General features: G+C 39.5%; 4 protein-coding genes across 4 annotated transcripts; 3 read left to right on the forward strand and 1 right to left on the reverse strand.

The window, feature by feature from the left end:
* Nucleotides 1-19: 19 nt before the first annotated feature.
* On the forward strand, nt 20-6,696 carry LOC145899877 (sarcosine dehydrogenase, mitochondrial-like). Its single transcript, XM_082988810.1, has 16 exons — nt 20-331; nt 635-813; nt 1,035-1,214; nt 1,280-1,429; nt 1,904-2,080; nt 2,534-2,663; nt 2,951-3,128; nt 3,285-3,426; nt 3,767-3,982; nt 4,191-4,419; nt 4,707-4,854; nt 4,946-5,053; nt 5,136-5,284; nt 5,412-5,574; nt 5,704-5,811; nt 6,056-6,696. The coding sequence occupies exons 1-16, from the start codon at nt 22-24 to the stop codon at nt 6,243-6,245; spliced, it is 2,757 nt and encodes a 918-aa protein (XP_082844936.1). The 5' UTR covers nt 20-21; the 3' UTR covers nt 6,246-6,696.
* A 2,211-nt stretch (nt 6,697-8,907) lies between these two features.
* LOC145899878 (sarcosine dehydrogenase, mitochondrial-like) lies at nt 8,908-15,646 on the forward strand. The gene is made up of 16 exons (XM_082988811.1): nt 8,908-9,205; nt 10,097-10,275; nt 10,609-10,788; nt 10,848-10,997; nt 11,106-11,282; nt 11,364-11,493; nt 11,686-11,863; nt 11,947-12,088; nt 12,254-12,469; nt 12,636-12,864; nt 13,126-13,273; nt 13,334-13,441; nt 13,530-13,678; nt 13,801-13,963; nt 14,021-14,128; nt 15,265-15,646. The coding sequence occupies exons 1-16, from the start codon at nt 8,908-8,910 to the stop codon at nt 15,452-15,454; spliced, it is 2,745 nt and encodes a 914-aa protein (XP_082844937.1). The 3' UTR covers nt 15,455-15,646.
* Nucleotides 15,647-16,149: 503 nt separating this feature from the next.
* Nucleotides 16,150-18,111, forward strand: LOC145897137 (collagen triple helix repeat-containing protein 1-like). The gene is made up of 6 exons (XM_082985318.1): nt 16,150-16,332; nt 16,514-16,684; nt 16,943-17,035; nt 17,093-17,181; nt 17,440-17,537; nt 17,722-18,111. The coding sequence occupies exons 1-6, from the start codon at nt 16,201-16,203 to the stop codon at nt 17,868-17,870; spliced, it is 732 nt and encodes a 243-aa protein (XP_082841444.1). The 5' UTR covers nt 16,150-16,200; the 3' UTR covers nt 17,871-18,111.
* A 60-nt stretch (nt 18,112-18,171) lies between these two features.
* Nucleotides 18,172-22,233, reverse strand: LOC145897136 (persulfide dioxygenase ETHE1, mitochondrial-like). Its single transcript, XM_082985317.1, has 10 exons — nt 22,109-22,233; nt 21,885-22,046; nt 21,738-21,807; nt 21,572-21,661; nt 21,318-21,372; nt 21,113-21,261; nt 20,727-20,856; nt 20,431-20,520; nt 19,747-19,863; nt 18,172-19,009 (listed from the first exon to the last, which is right to left on the reverse strand). The coding sequence occupies exons 2-10, from the start codon at nt 22,001-22,003 to the stop codon at nt 18,924-18,926; spliced, it is 906 nt and encodes a 301-aa protein (XP_082841443.1). The 5' UTR covers nt 22,004-22,046; nt 22,109-22,233; the 3' UTR covers nt 18,172-18,923.
* Nucleotides 22,234-23,503: the final 1,270 nt, after the last annotated feature.

The following is a 23,503-nucleotide window of genomic DNA, read 5'->3' on the forward strand; positions in this document are numbered from 1 at the left end:
GTTTCTTATTCAGGAGACACAATGTCTGTCATTACTAGAATAAAAAGTTTAAATATTTGGTGCTGTCTTGGGAACAGGATAGCCTTGACTGGAAGCTCCAGGTTTAAATCACAAGATGTCAAGGATGTTCCTTACGAGTCTTCCATTCACAAAGTAAAGAAGGACACACAGACTAGACAAGCAGAGTTTCCCGAAGAAGCAGATGTTGTAGTTATTGGCGGTGGAAGCGTTGGGTGCAGCACTGCCTACCATTTAGCCAAGCAAAATTGTGGATCTGTTGTGCTCTTAGAAAAACATAAAATCACCTCAGGAACAACTTGGCACACAGCAGGTTTGAAATGTGGGCAGAATATGTTATGAATGGTTTGCATTGGCTCTAAAATAATATGGATAAACAACCCTGGTGTTACTTTAAAAAATATGCTAGTAAAAAATCGGAATAAAAGTTTGGTGGCCATCCTGAGGACAACTGAGGTGTTAAGATAATAAAATGCATAAAAATATTCAAACCAAATCTTATCCTCCCTTTAATTTACCTCTGCAGAAATTTTGTTTATGATAAGAAAAGGGTGTGGAATGTAAACTAATGTGCCAATCAGCGCCAAACCTGCTTAATGATTCATTTACATTAAAGGAATTCTTTGGAGTTTTCGTGGAAGTGAAACTGAAACCCTGATGCAGCTGCAGACACGTGATCTGATAAGCAAGATACTTCCTGAGGAAACGGGCGATAGTGCAGGCTGGCAACGTACAGGCACTATTTTAACAGCCAAAAATGCCGATGAATACAAGGACATCACCCAGCTTACATCCGTTAGTATTCAACGCATGAGGTTCAAACCAATATACAAGTGGTCAATTTCCTTTTGATCGCAATATTTTAACAGTTGTTTCGTCGTTGATACATGTTGCGCCTTTTTGGTGTGGTTTAGAAGTTTTGCATCAAGCGGGAAAAATATGGTTTAATGAGCTTTCGCATTAATTAATAGGAAAACAGCATAACGAAACAGATTACGATCATGTTTTTATCGCAGTTCGCGAAAGGCCTTGGGTGCGAAATTCGCGAAATAAAACCAACGGAGGCCGTCGACATTCATCCCCTTATGAACGTAAGCGACGTGTATGGAGCTGTCTACTCTCCTGGAGATGGAACGATTGACCCTGCCACCTACTGCATGTCATACATACGCGCAGCACAAAAGCGTGGCGCCAAGGTTTGAAGCGAGCTAATCAGAATACTGTTTTGTTTTTTCCTAATATTTATCTTATTTCCGAACAGGTGTTTGAAAACTGCAGCGTTACCGGAATCGTAAAGGCCGAGGATCACCTTGGTTTGGAGAGAGTGGTTGGGGTTGAAACCGACAAAGGAACAATTAAGACTAACAATGTGGTCAATTGCGGAGGTTGTTGGTCACCTTACATAGGACAGGTAGGCAAATAGAAACTATGTCTACAGATACGCAAAACTAATCGAACTGGTTTCAAAAACGCCAGTGGCGATTTGTTGACTGGTTTGACTATAAGTAAAAGCAAACTATGGCCCTGAATGCGACATAATTGTAAACAATCCCTACTGCGGTCGCATATTAATGAATAATTTATCTGCTTATGCGAGCGACTTTATAGCCTACAACTTGGAGCAATTAAATATTGTGGAAAAACATAATACTGTTTGACAATACCACCCAATCAATACAAAAGATAAGAAGTATATGAATATAAGCAAAGTGGAGCCAATAATATGATTTCTGTGAGCCGCAGACATATGGCCACTGCTTGCAAGGTGCAATGATGAGACTTTACAGGTCGAAACAGTGGCCATCTGCCTGTAGCTGACAGAAAGTGTTATGAAAAGTTTTATATTGCATATACACTCTTCCAACTGTTTCGCCTGCTGTTACAGATGGCTGGAGTACGAATTCCCCAGCATACGTACCAGCACGCCTATATCGTTACGCAAGGCATCAAAGGTATCTTGAACACGCCAATGGTTAAAGATCACGGAACCGTGTACATTAAACCACAGGGTGACGCCCTTCAATTCGGAGGATACGAGTTGAATCCGCACATCGTGAAAGATGTAAGTCAAGTCACTATCAACGTCTACTTAAAATTCGTACGGGCAATAATTTTTAGCAGGCGCTCATAAAAACAAACTCGGTGCTGGAAAACCGTTACCCAACGACACATGTTTATGTGTATACGCAGGAAATTGGCTATTTTTCGGAAAATAAGATAATGTGAATGGATCGCACCCACATAAATATTAATTAACATGTAGAAATATTGCATGTTCTTACGAATACTTTAAAATCCATCAAGCAGTGTATGGTTTATATATTGTGTGTTGTTTACATAGACGTGTGAACTTTTGGGTGAATTAAAATAGGCATGACATGATTATGATATCTTTGTTATATGTAACTAATGAATACAAGGTTATTTTTAAAATGTATGGCATTATGTTTATCTTAATTGAAGATCTGTGAAGTCTGTTTGATGTTAAACTTGTTATATGTTTGATTTTATACAGCTTCCTGTTGATTTTGCTTTCGGCCTGTATGACTTAGACTGGGATATTTTTGCTGAGCATTTGGAAGCAACCGTAAACAGAGTCCCAGCAGTTGAAAACGCCGGAATAAGATCCACTGTCTGTGGGCCTGGTGAGAACGTGCGCTGAAATTTTCATGTAAACAATGTGAGAGCATCCAAATGACTCAATAACACTTTTCGACCATTTATGGAGATGTTTTTCGCAAAAAGTTAGTTGCAAGTGTGTTCATCGCATAGTAGCATACAAAAAGAAATTTCTTTAATTAATCTCAACCAAGTATGGACAATCACAGATGTTCTAGCTCAAGCTAGTTCTTTTTTTTTGTTAAAGTCGTGTGCAATGCATGCACTGGTGTATTCTTTACCCTTTTCTGAAAACAAAGGTATGTTGTTTCAGAATCATTTACTCCTGACGGGAGGCCCAACATGGGTGAATCTCCAGAAGTGAGAGGTTTTTTCGTAGGTAGTGGATACAACAGTGGCGGAATGATGATGGGGGGAGGAGCCGGAAGACAGTTGGCCCACTGGGTGGTGCACGGGAGGCCTGAAATTGACATGTTTAACTGTGATATAAGGTGCGTAAAGTCTGTGTTTTCAAGTGTAAATAATAACTTGACACAAATGCGTTCCAACATTGGCAAGCTGTTTTCTCGTTCTTGCGACAATTTAAATTCTTCACTGAGTAGAGCACTGGTGACTGTTGAGTGCACGTTGGAGTTTTTTGTTGTCAGGCGGTACCCGACCTCGTTTGCAAACTACAACAAGTGGATGCTGGAGACTTGTCACGAGAGGTTTGCCAAACGCTACAGCCTCGTGTACGCTCGCGATCACAACCTGGGAGGCAGAAACCAACGAAAGTCAAAACTTCATCAGGTTAAGCAAAAATATTAAGAAAGAAACAAATCGTTTTTCAAGCGGAAAATCGTCAGGATAAATGTTTTACATGAATGTAAACTAATGTAGAGGTCATTTCACTGCAAAGGAACAAATGCAAGCGATATATCACCATAAAAGGAAACCTGACCCAACTTAGCCAAGACTAAAAAATTGCAACATTTCCTTGGCCCTGATAGCTCGTCTGCCTTTCTTTGCAACAAATCATTTTTACTGATAGGTTCACATTTATCTGGAAAATTTATACCCCGATGTGGCTCTATTTTGTCGTATATTGTCGTATGTACATTGCATTTTTATAGAACCGGTTGTATTTTAGACTGACGTGGATCAAGGAGCCTTGTTCGGACAACGTTACGGCTACGAGCGTCCAGCCTACTACGTAAAAGACGCTACTGGAAAACCGAACCGCAACCTGGAAGTCCTCGACTATGATTTCTATGGATCTTACGATAACCAGAAACATGAGCCGTACCCGTATCTTGACGCTGTTACGAATGACTGCACATTCGACTTTCCCGAGAGTCACAAAACGGTAATCATGCGTTGTGCGCTTTACCCAATGTAGTATGCAACATTTATTTTTAATTTACTAATTACACCGAATCTGATGTTTTGTGGCTTGCCTGGATCGACAAAACCACGAAGCATTATTGTAACTTATAGACGCCAATATGCCAGAAAATACGCTTTCTGCTATCTTCCAAACGATATGATCCAAATTATAGTAAATTGTGTGTCAGGTGGGACGTGAATGTTTAACTTGTCGTACATCAGCAATCCTTCTCGATTCTTCATACATGGCGAAAATCTTCATAACCGGCCCGGACGCCGATAAAGTTGCCAGCATGGCTTTCAGTCGGGACCTGGTCAAATCTGCAGATGGACAGTTTGTTTACACCCTGATGTTGAACGAACGTGCTGGAATCGAGGGCGACGTAATTGCTACCAGGGTGAAAAATGCACGGGGAGGTATGATTTTCTAAGAAGTTCGTACATTTGTAAAAAATTATGTTGAGATGATGTGTGCTGTTGCTCTTCGTACCTTCACAACAAACAGATTTTTTTCTTCGATATTACGACCATACGACTTGGTTGATTAATCGTATGTTTCAAAAACCAGAAATACGTTTTTTTTTCTAAACTGTACGAGTTTGTAATAGTGTTGGGTTAACATAGGACCTGATACACAGTTTGTATGAAGCATGGTCTTAAATTGTCATGCACCTCTTACTAACTTAAATTGTTTTATTGTATAGAAAACGAATATTACGTCACGTTCAGTTCGTCGGGAGCTCTCCATTGCAAAATGTATTTACAAAACATTGCACAGCGTGAAGGTCTCAACTGTGTAGTAGAGGATCGCACTGAGGAAAGATCCATTCTCAGTGTACAGGGACCGAAAAGGTGATTATTTTAAAACTTTAGCAATTGCTCGACCGTAGTGTTTCCACCTTCGAAAGTTAAAAAAAAAGTGAATTATTAATACATTTATTAGCCGGGAGGTTCTTACGCCCCTTGTGAAAGATACTGCGACGCTGAAGAAACTTAAATACGCACAATGGAAAAGTAGCGAAGTTGCAAGTTGCAAAGCCATGCTCGGAAGGTAAGCTTAACATTCCTAACCTGTAACACGGTTTGTGATGGTAAATATGCTTATTATATGGCATCCCATTTTCGCGTTTTAGGCTTTCCTTTGTTGGAGAGCTCGGATTCGAAATTCATTGCGACAGCAGAGACCTGAAGTCCATCCATGACGCAATCACGGAGCAATTAAAGAAAGTTGGCGGTTGCGTGGCTGGGTATCGCGCGATGGAATCACTGAGTTCTGAAACCGGTGCGGCTTCAGCTACATTATTGTATTGACAAAAAGAATAATTTTCGTAACAGCAATTAGGCACATCAATAATGTAGCGTTTAAAAATGCGCTTGCAATATATTAATTTTTTTTTAATAATATATAGGTTTCCACCACTGGTCGCACACCATACACGCCTCCGACAATCCTGCCGAAGCAAATCTCTTGAAATTCTGTGACGAGAATTCCGATTACATCGGCAGCAAAGCGCTCGCTGAAATCAGGACCAAACCTTGTTCAAAAAAACTCATTTGCTTCACCATCGATTCGTAAGTTTGAAAATGACGGCGTATGCTTCTTTGGATACACGCATATGACTTTTATGATCAATCTTGCATGTTAAATAGAGTTTTGCGTGTAGTTGACGTCCCTGGCAAGTGGCTGTATCTGTTTTGCAGGAAAGTGCCTATGACGGGACATGAGGCGATTTGGCTTGGTGACAAGGTGGTTGGATTTTTGCGTCACGCCGATTACGCATACGGACTGGACACAAACTTAGGTTTCGGGTGAGTATTTGCAAAAATGAAGTCACCTTGGTTATTATTGTCTTTAAATAAAAAAATTAAACTAAAGCCTTTAAACGAAACAGTCCCCTGATTGGTATTTTTTTATCTTGATCCATAAGATAATTGTGAAACTAAAATAAAAGGGCATACAGTTTTGGTAATAGAGAAATATATCCTTCTAAAATAGCTGCTGGTATTAAACAAGAAGTACTTGCTGAGTAAAGACAGATATTTTAATTCACAGATATGTGAACTTGGACGGATTTAGTGAAGAGGAAATTTCAAACGGCAAGTTTGCCATTGAGCGAATGGCGCGAAAATATCCGGCCAAAGCGCACGCGACAAGTCCATTTGATCCAAGTTTAAAAAGAATTCGCGGCAAGTACGCACCAGACAAGCAGGAGGAACTACAAAAGAAACTCACCTCTCTGTAAACCGCAGGAAAGTTTTACCTACTGACATCAAGCATCAATTTTCTTGATGTCCGCATGAAATTTCTTTCCCTCAGGCTTTGGGTTCTGTAGTGCTTACAATTGTGTAGCAAGCTTGCCCGTTCCCAATCAAAAAAAAAACTGGCCTATTTCGCTTTTTAAATCGTCATTATGCAATTTTTGGTACTAATCGTCACGGAGTTTTTTTGTCCTATTACATTCAGATTCGTTGATAGTTTGCACTGTAATTACATTTCATTTTCTATGTAGTGGTATGGGCGTTTTTATAATGTTTTGGATAGATTTTATGCTTGTTTGCACGTCTTGCAAGGTGTTTCGTGTGCTTTATATGCGTAGTACTCGTAATCTAGCAATATGTTTATATTTTAAACTGCACGCAATAATTAGGTAGTGTATTGTAGTTGTTGCACTATGTATATCTGTTCTGTTTTTAGACCCGAAATAAATTTAATTAAACAAAAATTATGAAAAAATAAAATCGTTTTTATTTCTTAAAGGTGGTTAACAAATAAATCACCCACTTCATTGGGGTTTTATCGCTTACAACGGTGTAGAATAAATTTCAAACAACATTTATAACCCCCTGGCACATTGCGCTCTTTCCTGGGCATAATTTTGGTTCGATAGAAGCGGACTAAGATTTAGTCCCACGTACTCATTTTGACTAATACACAGTGAAATGATATTGCTCGACATGTCTTACTAACTTCCATGATGGGTCACTCTTTGCCAGTCGCATTGTATACGTGAGATAGAATGTTGGTTCGTTATTAACGCGCAAAAATTGTGCCTAGGGAAGAACACAATCAGCCAGCACAATATAAACCTCATTTCTAAGCAATATTGCTTTTACTGTGATTACACCGGTGTACACAGTATTGGTGGTAAACACGCACCCATGCTTACAGGCTGGGTTTTATTGCCTTCAAACACGGGTTATAAGCATTAGGCACACCAGGCATAAGATTTGGAAGTGAAACAAAATATACAACTTTACAGATATAAACCTAAAAAGTATTGTGTGGAAAAATACAAGCCTACAAGCACTGAGTAGCAGGGGAATAACCTCCAGGGTAACATAGCAGAGTTGATACAGTTGTATGGCTATTTTTGCTAAATTGCACACAGTTCCGCTTTATTTCTCAAGCACGCAGTCTCGATTTCTACAGCGAAAAACTTTGTTAGTTTATGCGCAATAGACCCCTAAACAATGCGCATTGATGGCCCTTTTTCTGCCGGTTCAGCATTTGCGCTTTCCGAAGCTTTAAGCTTTATTCTTGATAGAAACACAAAGCTAGCTAAAAGGTGTTGGTTTGTGTACAGAAGGTTATGCGCATTCTCAAAGCCCTTGGCCAGTAGATAGCATTTTTAATAATTGTTTTATTGGTGCAATTGAAATTTAGATATCAACATATTTGACGATAGTTGCGTTTAGCCTGCTAAATATTGAGTGCAAACTTTCTTTGCCTACCAGATGAAATCTAGCACCGTTTGCTGGAATTAAAACATATATACTATATTCATAGCCTAACGGAGTTATAGTTTATAGGCGATGGCAGTGTGCGAGTGTAGAAATGCCTTCCAATCAGTCAAGGAAAAATGTCGATCCTTTGTGCTTTCGGATTTTCGCGCTATTTTAGTGTCCGTCACGGGAAGACCCACTCTTCCACTCTTTAACCTATTGTATGTATTGAAACGCTTTTTCACAATCGATTTGCGTATCTTTCATCCAAATTTACCCTAACAAATGGTTTTCACAAATGACAAAAATCCTGTAAATCTCGAACCCAACCTGCGCACCGACTTGTGAAGTAAAATATGTTCGTGGCATGGCAGGCAGTTACGGGTGGAGAATGCAGCCAGCGCGGCGAACTGGGTCGATACGACTGTAGGGAGCCCGGAACACCAAATGAGTGCTTATGAACACCATAGTCCTCTCACCGGCAACTTTTTTTTCTTTTATGGTCCGTTGCGCACAGACAGCACTAGGTAATGATTAATCCTAAACTTATCTTGGGTCGCCCAAGCGAAAAAAATTGCTTACGAGGATTGAAACAGGTTAAAATGAGGTCAACTGTGTATTGTGCTTTCGAAAGTCATACCAGACAAAGATGTACACGATTTGTAGCGTGGATAGTATGTCCGGATCAGACAGATATGAACCCCAAAGCATTTAGTACGAGGATACCGTTCATGTTTGGTCAAATACTACTTCAACACTGTATAGCGGTTAACCGCCAGAGCAACGAATTGCAGCCGTTCTGCTTGAATTGCACAAAGTTTGGTTTTTACCGCCGGTATGGCATTTGCGTTGTTCGAAGCATTACCACAGCAACTATATAGGTCTGGCGCATAACTCGATTTTGTTGCGTAACATGCAAGGGTTTGATTCATAAAACGTTTGTATAGGAGGCGTCTCAAATGCCAGTCCACAGACTGGGGATTATAAAAATCACTGTTCTTAGCTATTTTTCAAAACTTGCAAAAATGTTACGTAAACGCAATGCATGATATTTTAGATGTGAAATTTATGGGCATTAAAATATGCTTCACCCCTAGCACGTAGATTGTATTTGCCAATACTGGTTGGGTGCGATTTATACTTAGATTATAATTATGTTTACTATATTGTAAGGGTTAAAAAATGCTAAGTATCGGAACAAAGATTTCTTTGCTGACCAGAAGAAATATACTTGAGCTGCGAAGTGTTCGGAAAATCTCGATAGATGACAAGGATGTACCTCACGAGTCTTCCATTCACAAAGTAAAGAAGGACACACAGACTAAACAAGTGGAGTTTCCCAAAGAAGCAGATGTTGTAGTTATTGGTGGAGGAAGCGTTGGGTGCAGCACTGCCTACCATTTAGCCAAGCAAAATTGTGGATCTGTTGTGCTGTTAGAAAAACACAAAATCACCTCAGGAACAACTTGGCACACAGCAGGTACTGTTTAATTTAACATTCATTGTATTATTTGCATTGAAATGACATAGAATGAAAAGAACAAATGAAAATCCCAATGCTGTTTGTGAAGTTACATTAGTTGTATGGGGATCTAGGACAATAAGGGTCCGCAAATGATGGGTCGAAAAATGAAAGTAAAACGATGCACTTTCGTTTTTGCGCTTAAAACGCAAGTTGCACACGATTCAATGCACACAGGTTGCCAATAATCAAGAAAGTCCTTGTTGAATTTCCATAATGGTTTGCTTTATGTTTTATGGAAATGCACATTGATTTTCTGGTGTTATATTGTTACGTCACGCAGTTATATTGTGTTGTGTTTGCCGTAAAAGTCAAACTGATTGCATTGAAACTACATATTATGCTTTTGTTTGGGTCTCGAGACATTAGCAATATTATTTTAGAGTAGCACCAAAAAGTATTTGCGAACCTCTGGTCTCTTGTGCGTAACTATGATCTGAAGGTGGGAAAACCCCCAAGTTACGTAACCAAAAACGTAACGTTGCTCTCTCTTCCAGAACCGCTAATAGGACGGGGTAGGTGCGTTTCTTCCATGGCGCGTATCTTTACTTAGGGACGTCACAATTGACGTAATTTTTAATACGACTTTGTGGGCCTGTGGTGCTATTGCATTGCACTTGTGTTGCCATTGTGCTGTTTTTTCAAATATCATCAAATAAAAGCTGTTTGCCGACATGGGCTTGCAGAATCTTGGTACAAACACTACCAACTGAAGCAAAAATACTGAAACGATTGTTGCGCATGGGTAGCCATGTGTAAAGTTTATGGTTAAAAACAGAAATGAGTTATACACTATATGTCATACTTTAACGTGTATTCATTGCCAATAATCCATGACTTTCTTTTCAGGAATTTTGTGGAGTTTTCGCCCAAGTGAGACCGAAACTTTGCTACAACTGCAAACCCGTGATCTGATCAGTAAAATCCTTCCAGAGGAGACAGGAGAAAGTGCTGGATGGCTTAAAACAGGGACAATTCTTACTGCAAAAACCAAAGATCAGTATAAAGATTTTACGCGCCAATCGTCTGTAAGTTTATGCAACAAAAATGTAGTCTAAAGTAACCCAGGATTTCTCGAACTGCTTACCGCGAAAATTTATCACTGTACAGAGTGCATGCAATGACAATGAAATCACGCAAAAAAAGGAATAAGTTGATGGTCATCGAATCTCAAAGAACCTGAAGTTGCCTAGTACCGTCATGAAGGGGCTAAATTCCGCGTAGTTCTGTGGTGTGGTTACGATAACACAATTTAAAGTAGTTCTTTAGCACCTCTAAAGTTTTAATAAAGTGGTCGATGGTTTAGCACTTGTATTAGTAGCCAATACTGCTGTCATTTATTTCATTCTATTTTGGCACAGTTTGCAAAAGGCCTCGGGTGCGAAATTCGTGAAATAAAGCCATCGGATGCATTGGATATTCATCCGCTACTTAACGTGGACGATTTGTATGGAGCTGTTTACTCGCCTGGCGATGGAACCATAGACCCAGCCACGTATTGTATGTCATACGTAAGTGCTGCACAAAAGTACGGCGCCAAGGTAAGTTGCAAAGTTTATTTGTAGCAATTACAACCGGTTCATGGTATTTGACCACGCAGGTGTTTGAAAACTGCAGCGTTACCGGAATCGTAAAGGCCGAGGATCACCTTGGTTTGGAGAGAGTGGTCGGGGTTGAAACTGACAAAGGAACAATTAAGACTAACAATGTGGTCAATTGCGGAGGTTGTTGGTCACCTTACATAGGACAGGTAGGCAGCTCAAGTTCTGTTTACCTCGTCAAAATACCAAGGATAGCAACAATGTCTGTATTGCTTTAACAAATGCGGTGACTTTTTTAACTTCTTGATATGTTGCAGATGGCTGGCGTCCGCATTCCTCAATTAACTTTCCAGCACGCCTACGTTGTAACCCAGGGAATCAAAGGCATTCTCAACACCCCCATGATCAAAGATCACGGAACCGTGTATATTAAACCACAGGGTGACGCCCTACAGTTTGGTGGATACGAAATTAATCCGCATCTGGTGAAGGACGTACGTTGAGTCCCAATTGTCAGAACTCCAAACTAATGGTCGTAATTATGGACAAATTTATATAATACGTTTTGTTTTCAGCTTCCTGTTGATTTTGCTTTCGGCCTGTATGACCTAGACTGGGATATTTTTGCTGAGCATATGGAAGCAACAGTAAACAGAGTTCCAGCAGTTGAAAACGCCGGAATAAGATCCACTGTCTGTGGGCCTGGTAATGCGTATGTAATATTGCAACTTTTCGCACAAAGTGATCAAACCATAAACAAACTTGACACAGACAAAAACACTACCCCGGAAGTACGTATGCGGGAAGTGATTGTCAAAAAATTACTCAAACCCTTGCTCCAATCCAACCTAATCCGCTTCCCACGGTCAGCTAAACTCGATTCTTCAATTGTTTTAGAATCATTTACTCCTGACGGCAAACCGAACATGGGTGAATCACCAGAAGTAAGAGGTTTTTTTGTAGGAAGTGGATACAACAGTGGTGGAATGATGATGGGCGGCGGGGCCGGAAGACAGTTGGCCCACTGGGTGGTGCACGGGAGACCTGAAATTGACATGTTCAACTGCGATATAAGGTTGGAAAATTTCCTTTGCCGGTACTTTCGTAAGTTGCGAAATTCTTAAGTTACCAAGAGGATGTTGATTTGTTGTTTTGCAGACGATATCAGACGTCTTTCGCCGATTACAACAAATGGTTGATGGAGACTTGTCACGAGAGATTCGCCAAACGCTTCCAGCTGGTCTTTCCACACGACCACAATTTAGGAGGCAGAAACCAGAGAAAGTCCCCCCTCCACCAGGTCCACCCAGAGAAGACAAAAAAAAACATCCAAATTTCTTTCAAAACCTTTTAGCTCAAATTTCTTTTGTTTATTGCTTTGTTTGTTCACTTCTTTTTTTGTTCAACACACACATTTCCAATTTGCTGACAGACATTAACATTTTGATTAACGGTTTTATTTTAGACTGACGTGGATCAAGGAGCCTTGTTCGGACAACGTTACGGCTTCGAGCGTCCAGCCTACTACGTAAAAGACGCTACTGGAAAACCGAACCGCAACCTGGAAGTCCTCGACTATGATTTCTATGGATCTTATGATCACCAGAAACATGAGCCGTACCCGTACCTTGACGCTGTTACGGGTGACTGCACATTTGAGTATCCTGAATCTCACAAAACGGTGGGTACTAACTGTCAACTCTTCTGGCAACTTTATTAACATATCCCTTAAAATATTGAAATGCTCTTTTGGGTGGTTTTTTTTGCTGGTATATTTAGCATATGTAGTAGGACGTGTGTTGGGACTTTATAGTTCATTGACAATAACAGTAAATAATGTTTGTCAGGTGGGACGTGAATGTTTAACTTGTCGTACATCAGCAATCCTTCTCGATTCTTCATACATGGCGAAAATCTTCATAACCGGCCCGGACGCCGATAAAGTTGCCAGCATGGCTTTCAGCCGGAACCTGGTCAAATCTGCAGATGGACAGTTTGTTTACACCCTGATGCTGAACGAACGTGCTGGAATCGAGGGCGACGTAATTGCTACCAGGGTGAAAAATGCACAGGGAGGTATGATTTTCTATGAAGTTCTTACATTTGTAAATGTGTGCTGTTGCTCTTCGTACCTTCACAACAAACCTATTTTTTTTCTTCGATATTACGACCATACGACTTGGTTGATTAATCGTATGTTTTAAAAACTAAAAATACGTTTTTCTTCTGAACTGTATGAGTTTGTAATAGTGTTGGGTTAACATAGGACACAGTTTGTATAAAGCATGGTCTTAAATCGTCATGCACCTCTTACTAACTTTTTGTTTTATTGTTTAGAAAACGAGTATTACGTCACGTTTAGTTCGTCGGGAGCTCTCCATTGCAAAATGTATTTACAAAACATTGCACAACGTGAAGGTTTCAACTGTGTAGTAGAGGATCGAACAGAGGAAAGATCCATTCTCAGTGTACAGGGACCGAAAAGGTGAAGTCGTTTAATTATGATTAGAGTTAAGCCCGTATAAGCAAGCAAATCTCCTTACAGTCGCGACATACTTCTGCCACTTGTCAAAGATGACAGTGCTTTGAAGGATTTAAAATACTCCCAATGGAAGGAAAACCAGATTGTCGGATGCAACATTATGCTGGGAAGGTAATTAGTACGATTATTCCTCACATATCCTTCATTTTTTCTCCACGTGAAAGATTAAAACTTCTGAAAAAATCACTCGTTTCTTGAGGCTTTCGTTTGTTGGCGAGCTCGGATTTGAAGTGCATTGCAACACAACTGACGTCAAACGAATTCATGACGCAGTTACGGAGCACTTGTACAAGAATGGCGGATGCGTTGCCGGTTATCGTGCGATGGAGTCGTTAAGTTCTGAAACAGGTGCGCGAAGTTAACTTTATAGTTCTATTAAACTGTGACATTTTCTCAAAAACAAATTCGAAAACAACATTTCGAATGTGTCATTTTCAAAACTGTTTTTGAAAATAATTGATATGATGAAGGTTTCCACCACTGGTCTCACACCATACACGCCTCCGACAATCCTGCCGAAGCAAATCTCTTGAAATTCTGTGACGAGAATTCCGATTACATCGGCAGCAAAGCGCTCGCTGATATTAGGACAAAACCTTTATCAAAAAAACTCGTTTGCTTCACCATCGATACGTGAGTACGAATCAAAGCGACGAGAGAGCAATGTTAGTTAACTTTGTGTTTTTGCAGTGACGTTCCCATGACCAGCCACGAGACTATTTGGCTCAATGACAAAGTGGTTGGATTTTTGCGCCACACAGACTATGCCTATGCGTTGGGTACCAACTTAGGTTACGGGTATGTCGTGAAATTTACATTAAATTTTTTCATATATATTTTGAGTTTAGCTGCGAAGTCTTCGCGCAGCCCTTTTTTGTCAAATTATTATGTTTTTGTGGAAGTTGGATTGAAACTGACATGAATTGTTCTTAAAGTGCATATCACACGTAAAAATAAAGCATGTTAATAATCAAACTAAGAGATGTTCATAACTTTAGAACATTTTTGGCGAAAAAAGTAGCTTGATACTACGACTGGTTTCTGAGATACAGCTGATCAAAGTCGCACTTTTGCCGTTGCAAAGGAAATCGTGCGAAAGCGAGATATTGTTGCGTGACGTCGTAGAAGGCGATTCGGTCGTGCGCGAGTGCTGGCAGCAAGCCTTATGCGTTGGAATGGAAAACATTGTAAAAATGGTTTCAGCATAATATTGCATTAAACAGGGGACAAAATGTGAACAAGTGCAACAAACGGATTTTGATGTTATTTTAAGCTAAGGACAGATGGCCGCTGTTCCACGTATTATGTCTTATTGTGTAATAATAAAACAGTTACTGGGACAGGGTGTTCTTGTTGTTACAGCATTTATGATCCCTAACGTGATACATGAACTTTTGAAAACACGACAGAGACAAACCGTTAGTTTAGCATTGTCGTTTTGTCCACTCACAGTTATGTCGTTTCTGCTATACCCAGTGGTCTTCCGTTAATTAGGGACAAATAAGCCTTTGATTCGTGACGTCACAATGACAAATTTTTGTGTGATGCAAAACCCTGTCCTGACCTTTAAGGTAACGAGGTAACGTAATCTGTGGATTCTCCTATCTTTGAAACTATTCGATATCTGCAAAAAAAAGGCGCCTTCTCCTATCTGAACAATGCATTTTTTCGACGCAAGCGCCTTATGTGATGTCCTTTTCTCCTCAGCGCAAAAGGTTTACGATTTTTGGTCGCCGTTAATTTTCGTGCAGTTTTCTACATTTTTTAGTTGACGTAGAACCGTAAAACTTTGGATATATGTTTGTTTTAGATGTACCTTTAGTTTTACGCAAAGTTGTCATGGCCGTGTCATATGCACTTTAAAGATTTTACTGGAATAAAAAAATCACTTTAAATGTGATAGAAGGTATATAATTGTTTCCCTTGTTGAACAGCTACGTTAATCTGCACGAGGTCGGTGAGGAATCGATCTCCAAAGGTAAATTTGCCATTGAACTAATGGCGGAGAAATTCCAAGCCAAGGCTTACGCCGCCAGTCCCTTCGACACCAACTTTCAGAGAATTCGTGGAAAGTATTCATCCCAGATGCAGAAAGACCTCAAGCAAAAACTCTCTATGATATAACTGCAACATAATTTTGCACGTTTAAACCTTGCTGTGTCGTTAGAGTTGTGTTGATGACATGCAATTAATTGCGCCTGCTGGTTCAGTACCGCCACTTTTGTGACAAGTATAGTTTTGTTCATGCTTTCTAGTAACGACCTTGTTCAAACACAACAAATAGTTTTCAAGAATTTATTGGGCCAATCTATTTCTTATACAACGGGGAGCTGTCTCAGTCAATAAACATATTTGTGTGGTCTTCTGATGGCAGTTATAGAACATAGCTTTTCTTAGGGGATGTGGCAACATGGAATTGATCAACACCTCCAGTGTAATGTGACAAGTAGAGCAACGTATGGAAGATCAGAGCAATCTGTAAACAATGCTTTGATGATTGAGCTAATACACATGTAAGACCAGGGCAGACTGCGAAGAATGCGTTGATGATTGAGCTAAAACACAAGACATATTCAGCTTGTTCAATAGTTGCACCTGCACCCTGTTCGCCAATACCGGAAAGTATTAAAGTTATTGCTAGAGTGCAAATACTCGCAAAATCACGTGCAAATGACACAGCTATTAGAGTGTAAACACTTTTTGCAGTTGCAGGCAAATAGAACAAATACTTTTCTTCAAATTGGTTACAGGACTCATTTATTAGGTTTTGAATGCCGAAAACATCTAACTGTAGTTGAACAACTGCAGCAAATAACTGAAGATTTGTCTGTGAATTCCAGAATTTCGAAACAACTCTGTTAAAATTTTAAATGGAGCGTTTGGCTTGTGTCGCAATAATTGCTTGCTTGGTGTGTGGAGAACAGTCTTTGGTTGAAGCTTCTCGTGGTCGCACCAGAGCAACAAGAGAGGAAAGGGTAAACTCATTGATCGTAGATCGTCAGGTATATGCAGTCAATGGTAACTTGGTCTGTTAAGTCACAAGTTGTTAGGAACAAAAAACAACGTACGAAAGTACGGGGCTGAACAGATCACTGTCGATTGACCACATGATTATCACTAAATAGTGATCAAAAAATAGTTCACTTAAAAGATTGAATTTTGGCATTAGTCTGCTTTCAACAGCAACCGAACAACAGAAACAAAACGTCTAAATCCAACATTGGTGAAGACAACTGTACAGGACGTTTAGTGCTTCAAGGACCGCCCGGAACAGCAGGAATTCCTGGTTTTCCTGGATTGCCGGGACAGCCTGGGGAAAGAGGTTCACCTGGACAATGTAGTTGCAATCAAGAGGTATTTTACATTCACTACAGAAGGGCGTCTCAAACTGCTCTGAAACCCCATAAAAATTTATGTGCGCCATATTTTAAATACTAACTTTCCAACAGAAATCTTAAGTATGAAATACCGCACTGTCCTTATCAAAGCGAATCCCTAATTTACATTTAATGACACCAAATGGGGTCGCGACACTTTGTAAGGAAAGCCCTCCAGTTAAATACTATCGTCACATTTTTAAAAACAAAACGCTTTGATTGAATTTGTATGAAGAGTGGTTCCCCGAGACGAATTCGACACTGTGCGTGGAATAACTACAATTATCAAATCAGTGCCGGCCAAGTTCAGTCCTGCTCGTTTGACAAGGTAAAAAAAAACAAGTCCACAAACGATAAAAACAACCCAATGAAACTTTCCTTCCAGAGATATTCGACAACTTCGGTGAAGGTTGAGTGGAACGGTGCGACACGATTGAGATGCTTAACGAAAAACTCCAGCTGCTGTGCTAGATGGTGTGTAAAATGGACCATAATTTGAGTATTGGCCCTCAGAAATTCGAAATAACCTGGCCTACTCGTTTCGAATGGAATAGTTACGAATTAAGTTGATGATAAAGCTACCACGCAGCAATGTAAGGTTCCAACGCTCGGCAAGACACAAAATTATGCAAGATCTTTGTTATAACCCATTTACCACGTATCCTTCACGTTTGGTGCAGGCTTTCGATGATGATTTGTACAAGCTATAAGTTATACCAATATATGTTTTAGGTACTTCACGTTTGATGGTGCTGAATGTGTAAACCCCCAACCTATAGATGGACTTGTGTATGTCGAGCACGCATTCACAATGCACAGGACCATGAGCGGTGAGAAATAGGATTAAATTTTTTCCACAAAAGCTGGCAACAAATATAGAACTGCAATACAGCGTGTATAGGTTAAAAAGTTGCTGTTGTTTCAAGCAACAATGATTTGGATCTATTGTAAAAGAACCAGTTTCATCAGTCTTTTGTGTTCGATGTTTATTGATAGGCATTATCTGTTTATCAGTGGTAGGAATATGTCGCGGTCTAACCAGTGGTCTTCACGACGTCGCTTTCTGGGTTGGGGATTGTGGAGGTTCCTACCAGCGGGGCGAGGTAAAAACAGGCTGGAACTCATCGTCGAGAATACTCATCGAAGAACTGGACTCGAATTAAATTGAAAACCGAGGCAGCTTGATTACAGATGAAGTGGATTTTTATCACAAACCCGTTGTATGTTACGTCACAATATTAATGAAACTTTCTTCATGTCACCTTTATAACCATACAAGTTTTGTCACACAGCATTCGGCTGCATAATGCTGCTGTTGAAAACTTTTACGTAATTGTAAAAACAAAACTGACTTTTTTGCATGTGTCACTGCTGCTTTTGCGCCAATAAAGGCTGTTGGGTGAACCGCTTGTCCATTTTCTGAGCAAGACAACCATGCCTATGGCAAATCTCATACAATACGCATTTCAAGAGTAAAACATGTTACCATTGCTGCATGAAAGCAAAGATACAAGATGAAGGGTTGTCTTGGGACCAAGGCAGAAGGGCAGGAAAGCGTTATGTTTTGTAGCGAATAAAAATCATACATGAGGGGCAAGCGCAACATACAAAAAACACATACTGTGATAAAAACCAACTGACTTAATGGAGGAAACTATGTTACGTTCAGTATAAAATAAATTGATAATAGGGGTGGGGATTTATACTTTGACATGTGCGATTTTGCGCCAATGCCTGAGGAAGCGAATATCATATAATAAGAAAATATACCGATTTGCATATAGTGAATGTAAAGCAGTGCAAATCGGCTGCATCTTAACAAAAAAGATCTAAGCATATTTATAATGCAAGCAAGGCAAAATGTCAGGATGTAACAAAAACTATAACTCACTGTTAAGCAACTAAAAACAAATACAACTTGTTCGTTGTTGAATGTGACAATCCTTCGCACAATCTAGTGTTTAATTTTAGCACAATAGCGTTCACCAACACAAAAGCTCTCCACACTCCACAAGTCTAACACATCGCATATAATAAAACCAACGTCCCGAAAATTGTCGAAAGATTGCCAGAGCAGGATGCAAAAGCGCCTTCTACGTTAATTTATAACCTATGTATGATGTGTGTTCAACGATAAATTTGTTGTGAAAAGCAGAAGAAAAGAAGGAAAAATGGAAATCATGAACTTAACGTGGATAAAACGGAGCAAGAAGAGATTATTTTTCCTTGAGAAGTTCGGCAGAACCTTGCAAGGCTTGTTTGCTGATTTCGCCACACTGTAAGTTTGTGGGTACGGCGATATCTGTAACAATCAGCTCATTTTATTACTTGCATATATTTAAGTACGTTATGGATTAATCCTTTGGTTTATTCAAGTGTGTTAAGTGTTAGACCAAAAAACGCTTTTTGTAAGAAATCGCTAAGTTTGCAAGAAATCGCTCCACGCCAAAACGAAGTGGAAATTCGTATCACAACACAAGACGATAATAATCAAAACCATTCAAGGGTATTTTTAGCTCATTAGAGAGCCTCGTAAGCATAAAATGTGCTGACAAAGTTCGAATTAGCTTAAAGGTCTTATGTGCGTACGTAACCCCATAGCGAAACCTTTTGCAAACATTAAAGTTAACTCCCCTTTAAATCAACAAAGAGCGCCGAATTGAAGTTGCAACGAGTGGGGGCGTGAACCCCACACTATATGACTTTGGTTTCGATTGCAGGTGATAGCTTTACGAAAAAATGAAACATTTTCTTGAAACATGTTAATAACGTGTCGTTTGTATACGAGGAAGCGAAAAAGCTTTATATTTGCCAACTTCATCACGGACATAGTTTTTCACGAATACGAACTGCACACCAGCATCAGTATAAGTTTAGTGACTGCAAAAACGGCCGGAAATCTACATCGAGCGAGCTATTGCCATCTGCCACAATGACCATGTATAACCATGCGGTTATACGAGATTATTGTCATGTGCCAACGTATTTCATTACAAAAAAGTTAATTACTTATCTCAAAATACACGAAACGTCACGTACCAATCAACTTTGGATATTTGAGGTTGAGACGCCTCATGAAATCGACAAATTCCTCCTTTTTCAATGTCAGGCGTGGATTTAAAAGTTTCTCTTCTGCAACCGTCGTAACCGAGAAACCTTAAACACAACAACACGTTGCCAAGTGTGTGAGAATGTTTCCTAAGTGCGCTCCACAGTGGTTCGTCGTCTCTGTTGTTCGGTACACAGTATAGGGTACCCTGCAGATCGACGTTGACTGAAAGGTACCACAAAGTGGAGACTAGTGTGCCTGCTAGTCTACCAGCTAGCACAGTGCCATTCAACAGCTGCACTGATGGGACCTTAAAGGTCGAAACAGTGCGTGTACACACCTTGTCTGCAGCTTTGCAATAATATGGCTTATTTTGCACATAAATGTTTCCCATGCGCAATAGGAGAATAAACAATTACAGTTGGCGACAGTGGTTCACAAACACTTGTGACGCAACGGATTTAATCATAAATCTGTCACCGATTTTTATTCCTATATGTTAAACTTCTCAGTCGCAGAAGTCTGATTTACTTGATTTGCGTTTAGTTGTTTTCACGATATACCAATTGTATGTTGCTCGACACCCTTGGAAACTTCGGGCGCCCACGCATAGTTTGAAAACCACAGATACAAAGTAACAGAGAAAGTAAGAGTGAAAAGTATGGACCACTCACCCACGTAATCGTGGCCTGGGTAAAGGAAGTAATGGTCGGGTAGTGAAAATATGCGCTTGTGCACTGAATCGTACAACTGTGAGGCATTTCCTGCGAAGAAACAAGATGTACGAAGGTTTAGATTGAACAGGATTTTACTATACGAGTGTCGCATTGGTTTGGACGTTAATTTAAACGGGGCTAATTGAAATAAAATGTATTGTGCATATAATTTAATACAGCTTGAGGTAATAATAGCGTTGTATTTCCTGTTATTTTGCTCATGCAAATTTCACAAATTTTGCACCGTCTTTCACCTTGTTGGAAGTCGGTTCTTCCACATGCTCGGATAAGAAGTGTATCGCCGGTGAATGCCATCGAATGGTCTGGAAGAATGTACGTCATACAACCGTTCGTGTGGCCTGGGGTGGCCGAGCAATGTATGGACTGTTGCAAAGAAAATACAGCCCAGTTAACCCAAACATTTAAAGTACATTAGATACTTGAAACATATTGTATTCAATGTTTAAATTGGTTTGTAAATCTAACAGAAGATGACATCATCAAAGAGCAGCAGAAAATGCAAACTGCTTCAACCTACTAGGTCTCATCATTGTAGCTGGTGACTGAGCCTGGACTAGCACGTACCACAAAAATCAGGGATATCTTTATTATCAACTTAAATAAAACAAAGCCAATTGACCTGTTCACCGAATGAAATAACTTCACCATCTTCCACCAAAACATCAGCTTTGCCCCCGGATGCCCTTGACAATACTGATTTGAATCCAGGAATGTTTTCCTTCAGCTTTCCAGTGCCAGTTACGTGATCCGCATGAACATGTGTGTTTACTGAAAAAAACAGCAATTAGAGAGTGATCAAGGCATTCAGAGAATTTGACATTTACATCCATATATAAGATTCAGCTTCATCTCATCTACAAACTTTAAATCTCTGTCGACCTGTAGAAATATAATACATTATCAAGTATATACAATTAAGGCTGGTTGATATGATTGCAATTTGGCACATTAAATTGGAAAGTTGTGTATGCACATTATAATAAACTAATTGCTAACAAAGTGAAAAGCAAATTTCTCAGCAAGTAAAGTGGAATGCACTGGAGAAACATTTTTCTAGCTGCAATCAAGAAAAACTTACCATTTCAAGCACAGGATCGATAACCACTGCTTGTCGAGTTTTAGGACAACCAAGGAAATATGTGTAGGTGTAGGATGCGTCATGAAACAACTTAAAACAAGAAAGGTCTTGAGACAAATGTTATGGTTAAAAAAGATAATTTTAAAAGAGATTAATATTACTGCACCTGTCTGAAAAGCAATCCTTCAGGGCGGGAGGAAATTTTTGCAGCATGTGCACATCTGACATGTTGCAGCCTAACACACACAAGCAATGCAAACAGGCGGTAGAAGGAAACACTTAAAAACCAGCAAAATGATTTTGGTGCACTTACCATAAAGTTTGCTGCCCTTTCACAAAGAAGAGACTTTCATTGGATATCGGTTTTGACAATCTTCCAACACTCTTCCAGGGTACAATAAGCTTTTGGGCAATTGCAAGCAATGTTCTCATTGTTCGTATAGTTTGAAAAAGATTCTCAACTTATAACACTGGCCTGCAAAGTACAAAAGTTTTTACTGATTTGTTGCTGCTGATTTTTTTGTAGCAAAAATTTACCTTTAGGCTTTAATTAAACTTCAACATTAACAAGTGATGTAATTATTCTTCAAGTATAATGTTATCAGAGTTTTAATCAATCAATATCAATCTAAATCAATATAATTCCCTTTATATGTTTGTGCAAGGCTTATGGTTTTAAAAACAAAAACTAACAGGTTATCTTTCTATTAATCTTTCTGCTGTCTCAAGCCAACTCTGAAAATACCTCGTGAAGTGAAGTTGCAGTTGCCATGCTGTAACAGGCCAAAGTCACGTATACAATCTCTGCAAACAGTGACACGATTGCACTCTAAATTTAGCATAAACTTTTTTGGACGATAAACTGAACAAAACCTTTGCCACTAAACCTTTACAGAATTGTATTGCACACTTGCCTTTCAGCCTATTGGGTTAATTACGTGGGGGCAATGCGACTTTTTCATAATCTCAACATAACAAACTACATAAACATTTTCACGTGACCTCAACTGTCGCGGTTGGTTGCACATCTTGCAAAAATTACAGGACCGGAAAAATAAAATGTGATAATACAGGCCATTTGCAAACATGCAAATGTCAAGGTGAGTTCTGCAAACTGCAATTTATTTGTTTGCTTATAATTTTAAATACGTGCTAAATAGAAAAACACTTTATGTACAGTTTTTCGGAGCATCTGTATCCTACCAGAGACAACTTAGTAGTCTCTGATCCAACCATTTGCAATAACCTGCTTTGTCCGATCATCACAAACTGAAACAAACATTTTTCGGTAGAAAAATCCTTCTCTTCTTTCTCTGTGTGTTTACGGAGGTTATCCGTTTATTCTCTTCTGGTCACAAAACCACAATCCCAAGGTCATTCACAAATGTAGGCGTTTATAAACAAAAATGCGAATATATTTACTAAACTATAACGCACAGAAGCAGTTATGACGCGGACAGAGGCCGTACTGTTCTTTTATCGAAAGCAAGTTATCCTTAGCAAATAATCCAATCATGGCGCTGACAACATCGCTTTCCGACTAAAACTCTGCGCACATACCTCCGAGAATATGACCCGCTGCCGGAGTCAAAACTGCCTTTGTAACTCATCGTACATATTTACATTCTCGTATACGACACCTTTATGTTATTTCGGTTTACCTGTTTCGTGTAGTGCCATTAAAATAACGGCATCATCTTTGAGTATATGCAAAACCTATCTGAAGGGTGGTCACATTCTGCAGTCCTAATTCAAATTATTTTATTTTCGTCATCATCCTCAAAATACGTTAAATATATTTTTGGAGGAACAGTTAAAACCGCATGTAGCCTAGTTAAATATTTTTTTGGGGGGCAATCGACAGCCAAGACCACAATTAACTTGGTCACTTGCAAAAAAGTTCTCAGTATGACAGCTTGTTGGTGTTTTATC

This window comes from Ascidia mentula, chromosome 4 (genome assembly GCF_947561715.1).
Source record: "Ascidia mentula chromosome 4, kaAscMent1.1, whole genome shotgun sequence".
Classification (NCBI taxonomy): domain Eukaryota; kingdom Metazoa; phylum Chordata; class Ascidiacea; order Phlebobranchia; family Ascidiidae; genus Ascidia; species Ascidia mentula.